We start from the raw sequence: 14,644 nt of genomic DNA, 5'->3' as shown, positions 1-14,644 counted from the left end.
AGTCACCGAAGCGAGGGAACACTGCAGGCTTGTAGGATTCATTATGCTAAATGGGAGCTGTATGGATTTCTTTGAGGAGGAGACAAGAATCCTTGGCAACAGCAGAGCATTCTCCACCGTGCACGTAACGTTGCATGTATATTTACAATGTGTTTTGCATCTCGGAGGATGATTTATGCCATTCTGAGTATGAATGGCTTACTGACACTCTCCCTTGAAGGTGCTTGGTTATCAGATGTCTCTCTTACCTAACTCCCAAGTTATGTATCAGCAGGAACGGACTATTTTAATCACCTAGTTTGACGTACAATGTTCAGTACTAATTAACTGCTGGATGTCAGAATGAAAAGGTGAAAAAACTGAAAAGGATGAGATGTAACCGTATGTATTGTACTGTATACGGTACAGTTATATATTTTTTTAGTTGGCTCGCTATGTTGACAAGCTAGGCAATAGCGCCATCATGTGGACAAAGTGTGAACCTAAAAGCACAAGCTCCTCGCTGATTTCCATGTGTAAATTGAAAAATAAAAAATGAAATGCCAATAAATCATCACAGGACATCTATTACTTACATAAATGCGAAAACCATGACAAAAATGTGCCATTTCAGCAAGGACAGAGAACAAATACATATCCAATACAGTGTAAACCTTCCATCTAAAAATCCACATTGCGCATGCGTAAACCCGCACTGGGCCTTGGAGATATACGGAGTCTCTTTGGAGACAAACTAGGTTAAAGCTGTTGCGAAAGCGACTATTTGTGAACACATTTTGTTAAAAATTGTCATATATATTGATAACAGACGTCCCTAAAAGAACACCCATGACAAACCTGCAAAGTATTGCTTTTATTTATACTTTCTTCGCCTTCATGTTGTTTGTCTAAACGGAGTTGCCGTCCATCTTCCCCTGCGGATTAAGTTCCGTGTGCGTTTCGAGTACGCTGAGGGATCAGCGTTTTCGACTGTTCAGAGGGGCTGCCATTTTAGCGACCTTACGGTAAGAAAGTCGTTGCGATCCTAAAATTAGGAGCATGAGCCTCAGCCCTGTGTTTTTCTATGCAGTTTAACGGTAGCTTTCGTTCGCCCGTATTGCCAGGACAACGAAAGGGGCACAGATTGTATTTTAATGTAAAAATAATATGGGTTAGCGTCGTTATTTGAATGCATCTTTCCGGAAAACGTTTCTGCATGAATGCCATTGGGCTTATATGTAAGACTGGCTATGATCAGCACTGGCTATGATCTACGCTCTTTTTATTCACACATTTATTAAAACACAGATAGTAGGTATGCTAGGATGAAGGTTTCAAATTACGGTTACAAGGTCAGTGTTGGGGTTTCAAGTTCGGGTATTGAGTGGGAGAACCCAAAAGTGGTGGTAACCCCTTTCTTTCTTTGATATCTAACTTGTTTCAGCCACCCTTCTTACCCTCCATCCTTTCAGACCACCCTGCAGCCCTCCGTTTCGTCTTTGCATACATCAGTCTAAAAAGTGTAAAGCAGTGCCTTGAGGCTCGGGTTTCAGCGAGTTCTGAGACCCTGCTCAAAGGATCCTTCCCTATTGAAATTAAAGGAAATGCCATGAATTCATTCTTGTACCCCGCCCCAAATTCAACCACAATGTAAAGAGTTTTTGTTGAGAATAGCATACTATACTATTATACTTTATACGAAACAAATATGAAGTAATTACATCGTTGTATTTACTTCAATTTGTGTGCCTAGGCCACCTGGGGGCAGTATAGTACACAGCTAACGTTATAGTACACACCTAACGTTATACTGTACATCGATCCGTCTCAGCTTCTCATTCGGTCACCACTGTACCTCTTCGTTGCACCCTGTTACACCTGCCGTTACAACTCTTGTTTCCATCAGAGTCACTCTATGATGGGCATGGCGGTGGTCCAGCTCAAGTCCCAAACCCACCACAAGGATATCCTGGACGCCCTGCACCACCTGAGGCTGCAGGGACACCTGAGTGACATCACAGTCCAGGTCGACTACCAGGGCCACTCGCGGGCATTTCAGGCTCACCGGGTGGTCCTTGCTGCCTCGAGCGGCTACTTCAATAACATCTTCCTGTCACTGGATGCCATCCCAGACCACATCCCGCTCTCCAACATGCATCCATCTGACTTTTCTGACTTTTTGGAGTTTGTGTACACTGGTAAGGCGAAGGTGGCCCGGGGCAGGATGGCCGACGTGCAAGCGGCGGCCAAGATCTTGGAATGCAGAGAGCTAGCCAGGGTTTGCAGCATGAATCGTACATCCCGGTCGGATGCGGTAAAGAAATCATCACAAGTGACTACGACTGGCAAAAAAAAGAAGCCATTGAAACGTCAACTGCCTCAGAAGAGTTCAGAGCGGCTTTCAAAAAGACATAAGGTGAAGACCACCAAGCTCAAACTGAGTTTGGGTGGCCGCAAAGTCTTGCAGAGAAGTATCCCAACTAGAAGCGAGTATAATGGTGAAGAGGAAGATGACTATGTGTACTCGTCCTCCCCCACCTCACCTCACTTTGATGACAACACATCGAGTCTGAATGATACAGAGGAAACATTGCTGTTGTCCGGGGGCGAGGAAGAGGGCATCAGGGCGTCCAACAGCACCTCCAAGGGGAAATTCTCGTGCAGTGAATGTAATCGGAGCTTCCACTACGAAAGGAGCTACCTGAAGCACATGAGGTAGGTGCTTGGTTTTCCGGGGTTCCCAAACCTATTTGGTCTAGGGACCCCTAATTCAGTTATTACTGAGCACATATATATTTGTCAACTGGAATCTAACCTGCCACACGTTTTACTAGATTAAACACAGGCGGATTTTATTTATCATCATTGTCCTTTCGGACAATATTGGATAATTCAGAAATCATCGGGGAAATTTTGGAGTCACAACTCAACTCGTTGTCCTCCGCTTCACGCTAGCACCTGCCACGGAGTCAAAGCTGACCTGGTTTACCGCTGCGAGACCTGCCAGAAGACCTTCTCCAACCGCAGCAACTTGAGGATCCATGAGAAGCACGTCCATAGCAGTGAGCGGCTTTTCACATGTGAGATCTGCGCCAAGACCTTCAAGCGCAAGAAGGATGTGGTGCGCCACCACAAGCAGGTCAGGACTGATGAGGTTGCAAATGGGTGAAAGACATCCTGTGAATTTCCACCAGGGTTCTGGTAAATTCCCATGAGAATTTCAGCTGGGGAATCATGGAAAATTTCTATCGGAATGCATGGGTATTAAAAAGCAACAGAAAGTCCTAATTCATTTCCAAGGAAAACATTCTTTTCTGAAAATTTCGTCGGATTTTGCAACTCGAGCAGCACCAATACTTTTACCGCATTTCCTGACTCGTCCATCTTGCCTTTTTAGGTGCACGATCCTCATGTGCACCAGTGCTCCGACTGTGGCAAGTCACTGAGCTCCAAAGCATCCCTAAAGTTGCACAAGCGGACGCATAGCGGCATCAAGGCCTTTGTCTGCACCGACTGCGGAGCGCGCTTCACCCAGAACTCGGCTCTCAAGATGCACCACAGGTACAAACTTGGCCACGGAACGAATTAAACTCACGAGGTACCGTTGTACTCTGTTTAATCTAAATAATACATTTTTGTTCATCTATCGATGCCAGCAAAGTATAGTGACAGGCAAAACTACTGAATTCAGCTCCATGAAATGGCAGAAAAGATTTATAAATGTCTGGCTGTTGGTTGTCTTTAGAATCCACACGGGTGAGAAGCCCTTTGCCTGTGATGAATGCGACTCCCGCTTCACCCAGAAAAGCATGCTGGCCTATCACAAGCGCTCGCACACGGGTAAGACGACAACCCAATTACGATCTTGTCCATTATGGCGCTGTAGTCAACTTTTGTTGTTGTCCAAGGCGAGAAACCCTTCATGTGCGAGGCCTGCGGGAAGAGCTTTGCCTCTAAGGAATACCTGCGGTATCATTCCAACATCCACACAGGCTCCAAACCGTTCAAGTGCGAGCACTGTGGCCGGGGCTTCGCCCAGAGGAACTCCCTTCGGCAGCATTTGACAGTGCACACAGGTAAACATTTGGTTTGGATCTTCCAAGTTTGAAAGCTGAGATTGTCATTTGACATCCCGCACCCTGCCCTGCCCCAGGCGAACGTCCTTACGCCTGCACTTACTGTGACAAGCATTTCACGCAGCTCAACGCTCTCCAACGGCACCAGCGCATCCACACCGGTGAAAAGCCCTACATGTGCGGGTTGTGCAGCCGCACTTTCACTGACAAGTCGACTCTTCGTCGACACACCGCGGTGAGTTGCACGCCATCTCGAAACTTGACTCGAACAAAAGACCCAACAGATGGAGAAATGAAAGTGTTGGAACAAACAAACACAAAATTCTGACGGACTAACCAAAAACTATCCAACCACTAACGTAACACAAAAAGCAAAAACAAACCCCAAACTGAAAATAAATTAAACAATAGTACAAATATAAAAAATATAATAAACCACATCTTGTGACCTTTTCCTCCACTGTGTCCCAACTTAAGACTCATGATGCCAATGCCCCGTGGAAGAACTACCTGGTGGTCTTGGAGGGCAACGTGGAGGAGAAGAAATCCAAGGCTACAACGCAGGAGAAAAAGAGCGCTGCCAAAAAAGCATCGAAAAGCAACGTCACCTCTCTCGGTGCCGCAGTGCCTCCTGAGTCGGGGGCCATCACCCTGGTGAATCATGACCACCTGGGCATGATCACCACCATCCAAACTGAGATGATGTCTCAGGATCAGGCGGTGACGTCAGATGGGAGTAGCGGTGGCATCACGTTGGACAGACCGTTTGCCATTCCTGTGGAGGCAAACTCCTCCGAAAACACCCACTCGCTCCCCGTGGATACCCCCTCCATGTCATCCCTGCTGGAAGAGGCCGCCTCGCACACCATTCTGGCTCACGAGGCCGAAGCGGCGCAGCTCAACATTCTGACCGTGGTCGTGTCTGACAAGATGTGTAAAGATGAGCAAATGCGGCAAAGAGAGCCAGAGAGGAAAGGAGATGACGGCCAAGCCAATCCTGAGAACGTGTGAACGTAAATACGAATTCCAATGGACTCCATGTTTAACAGTCATGGCTGTATTAAATCACAATTTGAGCTTATTTTCAGCTGTTGTACTTGCTACGTGAATTATGTTGTGAACATTAAAGGAATTGAGATTTTGAATCAAAGCAGAAATAGTGGCTGGCAGCACACCATTCATGAAAACTAGTTACAAAAAGACGTTTTCTGGTATGCATAATTCATAATATGGGGTTATGAATTGCAAATAAGGAGCCCTGTATCAACAAAATAAATAAAAGATGTCATTACATTTTGGTCCCATATAAATGAATTTACAAAGTGTGTTAGCAGAAGGATATTTTTTCTATATTTGCTGGGAGTTAAACCATTAGCATATTATAGAATGTCATTCAAATCAATAACTCCAATGTGTTTTGAGTTCTTCTGTGGAACACAAAAACAATGCGATTTTGGATGACTTGGTGCATAAAACATGGCTGTGGAGCCTAACAGGGATAGAATACAACTTTATTGTCCATTTGCACAAGCAAAAGTTTTTTTTGTGTGTGTTTTTTTTTTTTTTTTAAGATCCGGAATAGGCTGGATACTTTGGTGATAGATTGGAAGCGACACAGGTGGGGAGGGGCATGCTTGGTGAGGAGGTGGAACGACATGAAATGATAGAGAGCTCCCGACATGGCAGAATAGCCGTCAATAAGCATTGAACCGGACAAAATCAGTCATAATGGTAAATAAAACAATCCTGAGGTATTCTAAGCACATGGAGAGGAAATGGCTTTTGATATGCATAACAGTCTCTTTAATGCATTTCTAAACTTTCTGAACCCGCGAGAACGTCGTCATAATGTGTTTTAAGTAGAACAGGATTGATATTTATAATATTTGCTACAAACAGTTCTGAATTTGTGAGAAACACGAGCAATTTGAGAATCTTTTCGCAAGGTTTTAGTGCACTTCCTTTAACCTTCATTGTGTCGCTTGCAAGAGGATGTTGTATGTGTCACAGTAAAGAAAAAAAGATTGTGGTGGATCGATAACTCTGTTTCTCTCTGATGGAAAAAAAAGGAAAAAAAACTTTTTTTAAATTTAGATTCAACCACGGTGAATATTTTTTTCTCCCTATCGGATCATGACCCAATCGTGCTATGCGAAAGGTCACAAAAATGCAATTATATTTAGCCATTTCAAATATTAAAAAGCATATGTATCGGCTGCAAAGGTCTCGTTTTCTTTATAGTGTCACACCTCATTGAGAATATGGGAGTTACAACGACAAAAAGAAAAACCGTGAATGACTAACATGAGGTATACAGAAGTCTTCCACGCGAGACGAGTGGATGTGGAGATGCTTTACATATCGACTGGATTTGGAGGGAAACGTCACTGTAGCACAATGTTTTGTGTGTGTGTGTGTGTGTGTGTGTGTGCGCGTTTGGGGGGGTGGGACATGCGCATAACTTGTTTGTGTGGGCGTCCGCCTACTCTCATTTGAGGTCTCCCTCGTCACCCTGGATGGTCTTTTTGATGCGCAGCAGCAGCGTGGTGTGCCATTGGTCCAGACGCGAGATGGAGTCAAACTCCTTGACCTGAACCACAAAAGCATGGCGCGATTGTGAAGCAAGAAGCAGATGGCCACAATGAAGAGAAAAGGTGACAAAAAGAGAGTGTGTGGATCAGCCAAGAACAAACTGGCCACTCTCAGTTTTAAAAATCAAACGTGGCCCTTGAGCCTCCTGAAACAGACTTACCGCCTCAGTGAAGGCCTCGCTGTTCTGTTCCTCATGTGCCTCAAGCAGTTTCTTTAAAAAAAAAAAAAAACAGTAGATTATTACAACTTTTGTTTGAGAAACAAAAACTGGATGGTGGTTACCTTCAACAGTTTGCATTCTCTAGAATCTGAGAAAGCCGGGAACATTTCCTCATATTTCTCCACAGCAATCTATGGGGAGGACACAACTGGATGGGAGAAGGTCTTACCAGCGGCGTAGAAGAAACCCTCAAGAAGCACACTTGCCTTAGCGTTGAGCTCGTCCACGATGAAATGACACAGCGCCGCTTTGAAGAAATACTCCTTTGCGCTGTACTTAAGAAGCGGGTTGTCCATCGTGTTGGCGCCGACCTGTTTGTATTCATATTCATAAAAATCATTCAGCCTCATTTATAGATACCAATTATACCAGTTAATGACATTAATTTCCACTCATTTCAACCAAACTGTCAACTAAGTGTACATTTTTAGTAATTGTTGTCCCACAAGGATCAATGCCAGACTCCATTTTGGCCACGCTTTTACCTGCTCATAGATCTCAATGGCCTTCTGGTACTGCTCCAACTGAGCACAGTAGGCCCCCACCTTCAGCAAACACTTGTTGGCCGAACTACAGGAAGAGAGGAAGTTGTTACGTTACAAAATACTTGATATCATCGGACACTGAGGGGGAACCGAAGCGCATACTGGACAGACTGTAAATCAGGTGTGTCAAACTCGTTTTTGTCACGGGTCACTTTGGAGTTATCATGAACATATATTTTTAAACATACAATGCTTTATTTTTTTTCAAAATCGCGTCACTATTCTTATATAGATTTCTCGCAGATAACAATTTTGAATACCTGTTAGATTCCTCTCCCTTGTAGTAATCTGCCGCTTGCTCAAAATGTGCAATCGCCTTTGTAGAAGAAAAACAAACACTATTAACTATTCTCGGGCAATAGTGGCACATATTTCCAGAATAAATTAGAAGTGTACTTTTTCGATGTCCACCAGGTCAGCCTCATAGATTTCGGCGATACTGATGTGATGTTTGGCAGCGATGGTGAATCTTCCCTGGAATGGATTTATTTCAATGAATTATTTAGTTGTTAAATGAAGATATTTCTACCAGTGTCAATCAATTTTTTGCAGTATTACCTTTTGAGACAGCTTCTGTGTTGGATAACATTATCTTGTTTAGCTAATGAACTTACTACATATTTTGCTTTCTTACCATGTCTGTGTAAATATCGACGGCGGCATTTAAACACTTGATTGCCTCTTTTGGTAGCGTAAAGAAGAAGAAGAAAAGGAAGAGAAGGAAGAGGAGGAGGAGGGGAATGTTAAGTCATGAAAAGTGTTAGTTTACATGACAGGACAGAAGTTAAAAACCAGAGAACACAAAAAGACACACAAAATGGCTACTGGAGACAACAAAATGTGTACAGCTTAAGCATTCCCAGTCTATGTTATCGGTCCAGAGGCTCACCGTTGGGATCGGACTTCTTGTATGCGTTGCCGGCGTCGATAAAACTGGTGGCGCAGTCGTGTTTGTTCTGCAGCTGCATGTGGAGGTGCGCAGCCTTGCAAAATGCTCCACCAGCAGCTAAAAAAAATGTTTAAAATAGTTATTTAACATTCAGAACCATGAGTCAGCATTAACTTGGCAGCACTATCATAAAATGCTGCTCTGTGCAAAAAAATGGGGGGGTTTGTGTTTATTTTTCATGTTCTTAGCTCACCACTCCAGTTCTTGGCCATCTTGAACATGTTGGCTGCTCTGCAGTACATCTCACAGGCCTCCTCCACTTTGTGATGTCCTCTATGCAGAAAATAGAGAGGAGAAAAGGTAAATGACGCTTCAATAAAGCCCCGTATTGTGTAACCCACTAATTGGAGTGGACTCTCTGAGGAGTTCAGTCTGACAGTAATAATAAACGAGGCAGCCAGCCAATCATGCTCAAGGATGACATTACCCCCATGGCCAACCACAGAATTACCGACGTTACTAAACATTAATTTTTGCCTTTTTTACATATTTTGTCACTTATTTACGTCATAAACTCAACCAACGAGGAAAGTGCTGAATAATGCTAATGCAGTCATCTTAGTGATTTTTCTTTTATGGACGATGTGGTGCCAAATTCACTCTTTAAAATGATTAGCCTGCTGCCGAAAAGTAGAAAAAAATGTCGTGAAGGAATACAAATAATCATGATGAGCTAGCTTGTTGAAAGTATCAAGAGGCTAACCAATGAGTTAACACGTCATGCCCTCGTAGTTGAATGTCTATATTTATTTGTTTTATTTATTTTTACTTAATACATTAACAAACCGGTTCTAGGCGTAAAGAAACGGGCTGTGTGCCAGGTAATGTCACGGAGAGCAGCTTCCTTACCCGCCAAACATCCCTCCCAAAAAAGAGCCCGACGACTTGACTTTCTTGTCGGCGTCGGCCATAAGCTGTATCGCCTCTTTTTCTTTCCCACTGTTGTCCATGTTTTTAGGTTATAAACTTTGTTATTTAAAGGCAGAAAAGAACCGCAGAGGATTGACTTGTCAGAGCAGGGATTACGCAGAGCGGTTTTGCGCAGCAGTGTGGTTCTTAGTCGCTTCGACTGGGCAACGTGGGAGTTGTATTTTTACGTCAGCGTCTGCGCATGACTTTTGAGTGAAAAAGAACTACAACTCCCAGCTCAATGTAAAAAAAAAAACAACGAATGATTTTACACGAACGGAAGCGACGTTAAACACCAGTGTCGTTTTTCGTTGTCAAGGTAACATTTTACATTGTATTGTTTCTTACACTATACCCTACCTCCTAACACCATAAATACAAAATGTTAAAAGTGAAAGTGACTGATAAAGTAGCTAACAATTCTGACCAACAGATGGCGGCAGACTATTACAATTTAAACTTACTGTAATTGCTTTTCCTGGAAATTAAAACGCAAAATTGTGTACACACGCACTCCAGGTTCACAGTTTATTATATTGAGGTGGCTTGTTTACAGTAGCAAATTACACTACGGTTCCTTTTCGACATGCTGTTTAGTCTATATGTGATTTGCAATTCACGCATTAAAATATATTGCACACCCTTCGTCGTAATTTATGCCTTACTGGCCCATATCATCGAGAGCCATATGGCTCTTGGCCTGGAGAAAGTCAACACAACAAAAAAAAACCATGTTCATCTTAATTCTTTGAAGCAAAGAGTATGCTTGTTCGCATCCTGTTCCAAAAACTCAGCATGAAAATGTGTCTGTACAAGACATTGCAAGATATACACCACCAAGCGATAAAGTATTGTTGCTATTTTGTATAGGATACTAGAAACAATGTAACAGAAGGCAAAACAGTCCTCCACCTAAAGCTTCCTCATGATAGTTGACATTACTCCTACGTTGGGGAGGTGGAAACAATAAGCTCCACAAAGTCAATTTGCATCAAGTTTAAAGAGTGATGTGTTGCATTTTTACACTTCACATGCCACGTTATAATCATTTCCGCTTTCACAAAAAGGCCACTAATTGAGGGGAAAAAAAGCTCAACAAAAGCAAGACTAAAAACAGGTTTGAAGCTCTTATTTGAACAGGTTCCTCATCTTCATACAACAAAGAGGATGCAGTGGTTATGATTGCACGACTGTCTGTGTCTTGAGTTGTGTTGTATTATTTTGTTATTTTGACTTCAAGCTGGCGCCACGAGAGTGTCTGCCTTTACAGCAGCTCCTGTAGTTTGTTCCACTTCTTCCTTTCATAACTTTGCTGCTATGAATTGGGAATTTCTCCATTGTGAGACTAATAAAGGTTTTCTTATCTTATCATCCCTACTGCTTTAAAGGTAAATGGCTACATGCACAAAAACAATGGCACATACTGTTGTACTGTGACAGCTGCGGTAATCCACTGTTATATTGCAGTTCACTTGTTGTGGTCCAGGTCTATCGCAGTTTCTTTTCACATTTTCTGATTTTTTTTCCTTTGTATTTGTGTGTGTGCGTGCATTGAAATACTCTTTCTGTGTTTAAACAACGTGGTTAAAGCGTGAAGAATGGGTATGTTAGGTCGTATATTACAATCCGTTTTTTTTGTTTGATTATTCAATTGATTTTTCAAGTATTTTAGGCTTGCAAGTGTTGTGTTTAAAAAGTCTACTTTAGACACAGATAAGTTTGGTATGTAACTCCTGTGATGAACGGTGGATCGCGGCACATTGCCTAATATCACACTTCAGTATCCCTGCCTAAAATCTGAACGCAGAGGCAAGCAGTCACTACAATTGAAATTCAAAGTGGCCATTTTGTGCACATCAGCGAAGGTACTTGTCAAATTCAAACTCAGAACACAAAATTCCTTTTGTAAGAATTGGACGGGGCTACGAGGAGCTGAGGCCAGAGTCGGACTCGGCACTGCCGCTGCAGGCCCGCTCCTTGCCAGCGACACATGGCGCCATGGAGCATGGTATGGAGTAGCAGGAGCAGGCGGGACTCTTAAGGGTCTCGTCTGTGATGACCTCCCGCAGGGAGTGTTGCTCCTCCACCTGGAAGATGTTGGGCTGCTCCGCTTGTTCCTCGCAGATCCTAGAGAAACAGAAGGGGAGATTGCTTTGCTTTGATACATTTCTATCAGCAGTGTCAGCAACATATTATCATTTTGGTGAATTACATTAAGCCATTTTACACTTAAGATACAAAAATGGGACATGAGGCAAAGAAAAAAAACATTAATTAACGCACCCATTTTTGTTGACCTTAGCACAATGAGTACAAACCTGCATTTGGTCTCAGTGGGTGATTGCATTAATTGCTCTTCGGTCACTTTCCATTGTTTTCAAATTATTGTGAAAACAGCTGCAGTTTTGTTGGTATTGGAGCTTTGGGTATGCCTGTATTTTTTCTTCAAACAGTACCAAACCTAAAAACCCTCGGGGTACTTCAAGCCTTTTCTTGGACTTCGCACTGACACGAAATGACAGAACAGGTTGCATCTGAGCCTTAAAAAGCAGAGTGGCACTTAGTTGTCCACTTCTGCCACTCTGCAGTGTTGAAAACAACAGTTGCCATCCATGTAAGTGTTTTACACGTCACACCAGATGTCACGTAATTATTATCATTTTCAGATTGCAGGAGGCCATGCCGCAGTTGAGGCAATATCCTGTCTGTTACATATCCGTTGCAGCAATTTTATGTCTAAATATGGACAACCTGATGAAGAACTGTAATGTGGCGTCTATGTAGGTATGCAAGCAATCCCCATACTGATGCATATTTTATTTTTAATTTTGTCTAAAGCTTGAGGGTGTTTTTTTAGTATAGTGTGACAGCTAAGTATCCCAAATGTTGAGGCAGAAGGCTGGTGATCTTTTAAGCTTTCGACATAAAGTGAGGCTGTAATCCCTTTAAAGACTATCATTTGAACTCCCCCGGAGGATCACATGCTGCAGAGACCAAACCGAGTGTTTGTTCTGTAATGTTTACGCTACTAAAAACCTTGATGCTAAAAACACATATAGGATCCCCATGCAATTCAATTAGCGCTGTGAAGTCGGAATGTTTGACAAGACTCATGAATAACTATCCAAGGCTTGGCCCTTGAGGCATTTTGTGGCCCATGGCTGTTCTAGTGAGCAATGCATCCAACACACCCAGTGCCTCATGCAAAAGCTTGTCATTCAAGTCTGAAGCAACCCAGCCACAGAGCGCGACATGCCAGGACCCATAAGGCAAAAAGAAAATGATAAGTCAGGGCAGTTGACCAACCATTTCTTGTTTGGTTCAGTCCCACTGCACTACTCCGGGTTAATAATTAAGAAGTGCATAACAAGTCAACTGTCTTGCATTATCACTGAGGAACATTGAAAGCTCCTGGTTTCCCAAGTCAAATATGAGCATCCAAGCACTAAAATGCCAGAGAGACTTAACAGCAATCTGACGGACTCGACTCCAAATTTGGCAGTGAAACGTCCGTAATTCTGGGAGTAAAAAAAAAAACAAAGAGTTAACACAAGTGCCTGTGGAACATGTCGCAATGCACGATGAATTGTATTGTGGAGAGGAGCAGAGGAGAAGGTCACCCACGGGGTGATTATTTTCTTGTCTGATGTGACGAGCATTGAAGATGTGGAGAAAATGTGTTTGCAGAAACAAATCTGTGAGAAGGCAGAAGAGAAACAAACACAACCTGCTGACCTTGCAGCTTTTCACCGCCAGGCAACTTTGTGACCCGCTCCAGAATGAAAACATAATCAACTGGAACAGCAGTGGACGTCCGCCAAAGCCAAATAACCCCTATTTGTCATCCCGGGAAATTATCATCAAATGTTCCTGTTCCTGTTCCTGTAGGAGATGGTAATGCAACTAACAATTTGGTCACTTTCCCACCATGCACAAATGCGATCGGGCTTAAGAAGTGAAAATAAGTCATTTCGTCATGTTGACCTCAATGCAGTAAGCCAGGATTGGGTTCAAATCTGGGCTCCGGCCTTCCTAACACTGACGGAGTGCTCAATAACTCTAAATTATTCATATTTCATGAAAAATAATTGTTAAGGCAAGACAAAGACTCTGCCCAACAGTGACAGTGCGTGTCCTGCCACTGAAAGTCAGTTAGGCTCCAGCTCACTCACGACCAGAATGAGGACGAGTGCGATGACGAAGGAAAAAAAGAAAATAAAAAATAGAGGCACGGATGTCTTACCTGTCATAGATGAGTCCGTCAATACCCTGCTCCCTCAGTTTCCTCCTATTCTCGTGCTCGTTGTTGTCATCGCCCCAGCTGAACACCACCAGGCCTTTGTCCTGCGCCTCCCTGATGAGGCTCACGTTCATCATCAGCTCCTCGGTGTGAGCGCTGATGCCCTGGACGACACATTTGTTTAAAAAATTTAAGCCTGATGTCCAAAAACGGGAATAGTGTTCCTGTTTAATATCCAAAGGAGGGTGGGCGGGCTCATACTAGGATGTTCTCGCTCTGAGCAAAGCTCATGGCGATCTCGGTGGTCTGGCAGCGGATGTCCATCAGCTCTGGATACTTTTCAGAGATGCCCTGCGTCAGGAAAAGGATGGGGTACTTGTTCTGCTTGCGGCGCACCCTGAGGGATAAACACAGGAATAAATATGGATATGACTTCATAGGGTTCTATTCTACCAGACATCTAGCGGTTATTTAGTCCAGACTACATTGAATAATACAGTATTGATTACATTATGTGAAAGTTAGTTAACTCAACCCAACCCCATTTAGCTGGGTAAAATTAGCTGTGTTAGCATTTTAGTAAAGTTTGTGTCTTAGTTTGACTGACCACAAAGATGTCACTACTGTTAATGGTGGTATGCGAGCTTACATGGAGCAGATATCGGGGTCGAAGCAAGAGAAGACGATGCGTCGCTTGCCTCCTTCGCGGAGAACGCAGGACAAAATGATGTCTATGAACATGTTCATGTTGAAGTAGGATGACATGTTGCCTTCCCATGACCCGTCCTGTCGGGACAAACGTTGAACACTTCACACATTTCCATAGATTTAGCGGTCGTGTTCTGTTTTAGATGCGTCACCTTCATCTGACTGATCCATTTGAGCTCGATGTTGAAGCCCACATGTTCTGGGAGAGCTTGGAAGAGCTGCGTCGGGGGGAAGAGGAAGGATTTCAATCAATCGAGAAGTCAAAAGAATGATGCTTGTCTTACCTGCGAGAGCGACGGGAAGGGCTGATGCTCGTCAATCTCGTCATCGTCCTCCATCACGTCTGAAACAAAACACCGTTGGGTCAGCTGAGTTCTGTTATTTGACGTCGTATCTGAATCAGCTTTTGGAAAAAAAAAAAAAAAA

The 14,644-nt window shown here is 43.3% G+C and overlaps 3 protein-coding genes across 6 annotated transcripts in view; 1 reads left to right on the top strand and 2 right to left on the bottom strand.

Moving 5' to 3' along the window:
- The first annotated feature begins 815 nt into the window (after positions 1-815).
- On the top strand, positions 816-5,348 carry gzf1 (GDNF-inducible zinc finger protein 1). The gene is made up of 8 exons (XM_019856473.1): positions 816-1,004; positions 1,886-2,694; positions 2,935-3,118; positions 3,377-3,540; positions 3,725-3,819; positions 3,888-4,055; positions 4,133-4,290; positions 4,533-5,348. The coding sequence occupies exons 2-8, from the start codon at positions 1,895-1,897 to the stop codon at positions 5,064-5,066; spliced, it is 2,103 nt and encodes a 700-aa protein (XP_019712032.1). The 5' UTR covers positions 816-1,004; positions 1,886-1,894; the 3' UTR covers positions 5,067-5,348.
- Positions 5,349-5,619: 271 nt separating this feature from the next.
- Positions 5,620-10,521, bottom strand: napbb (N-ethylmaleimide-sensitive factor attachment protein, beta b). Its single transcript, XM_019856478.1, has 11 exons — positions 9,211-10,521; positions 8,555-8,634; positions 8,302-8,418; positions 8,047-8,093; positions 7,809-7,886; positions 7,673-7,728; positions 7,353-7,437; positions 7,074-7,178; positions 6,930-6,998; positions 6,808-6,858; positions 5,620-6,645 (listed from the first exon to the last, which is right to left on the bottom strand). The coding sequence occupies exons 1-11, from the start codon at positions 9,309-9,311 to the stop codon at positions 6,544-6,546; spliced, it is 891 nt and encodes a 296-aa protein (XP_019712037.1). The 5' UTR covers positions 9,312-10,521; the 3' UTR covers positions 5,620-6,543.
- A 275-nt stretch (positions 10,522-10,796) lies between these two features.
- Positions 10,797-14,644, bottom strand: part of gpcpd1 (glycerophosphocholine phosphodiesterase 1) — an 11,617-nt gene continuing 7,769 nt past the window's right edge. For 2 of the 4 annotated variants that reach the window (XM_019856475.1, XM_019856474.1), the window contains exon 20: positions 10,797-11,397. In XM_019856475.1, coding sequence (XP_019712034.1) covers positions 11,193-11,397 — 205 coding nt within the window. In that variant the 3' untranslated portion in view covers positions 10,797-11,192. Of the gene's footprint in view, positions 11,398-12,738; positions 12,789-14,644 lie in introns of all 4 variants that reach the window. The other 2 variants (XR_002166429.1, XM_019856476.1) reach the window with 2 other exon arrangements.

Source organism: Hippocampus comes, unplaced genomic scaffold, assembly GCF_001891065.2.
Source record: "Hippocampus comes isolate QL1 unplaced genomic scaffold, H_comes_QL1_v1.1 scaffold526, whole genome shotgun sequence".
Lineage (NCBI taxonomy): Eukaryota > Metazoa > Chordata > Actinopteri > Syngnathiformes > Syngnathidae > Hippocampus > Hippocampus comes.
Note: the sequence above shows the minus strand (reverse complement) of the source record. Positions and strands in the feature narration are given on the sequence as shown.

Coding starts and splice junctions, on each gene's coding strand:
- gzf1 (XM_019856473.1), top strand. CDS start 1,895: ATGATGGGCATGGCGGTGGTCCAGCTCAAGTCCCAAACCCACCACAAG. Junction 2,695..2,934: donor AGCTACCTGAAGCACATGAG/GTAGGTGCTTGG, acceptor GCTTCACGCTAG/CACCTGCCACGGAGTCAAAG. Junction 3,820..3,887: donor TCACAAGCGCTCGCACACGG/GTAAGACGACAA, acceptor TTGTTGTCCAAG/GCGAGAAACCCTTCATGTGC.
- napbb (XM_019856478.1), bottom strand. CDS start 9,311: ATGGACAACAGTGGGAAAGAAAAAGAGGCGATACAGCTTATGGCCGAC. Junction 8,635..9,210: donor TTGGGAGGGATGTTTGGCGG/GTAAGGAAGCTG, acceptor TTTTCTGCATAG/AGGACATCACAAAGTGGAGG. Junction 6,646..6,807: donor GCGAGGCCTTCACTGAGGCG/GTAAGTCTGTTT, acceptor TTTGTGGTTCAG/GTCAAGGAGTTTGACTCCAT.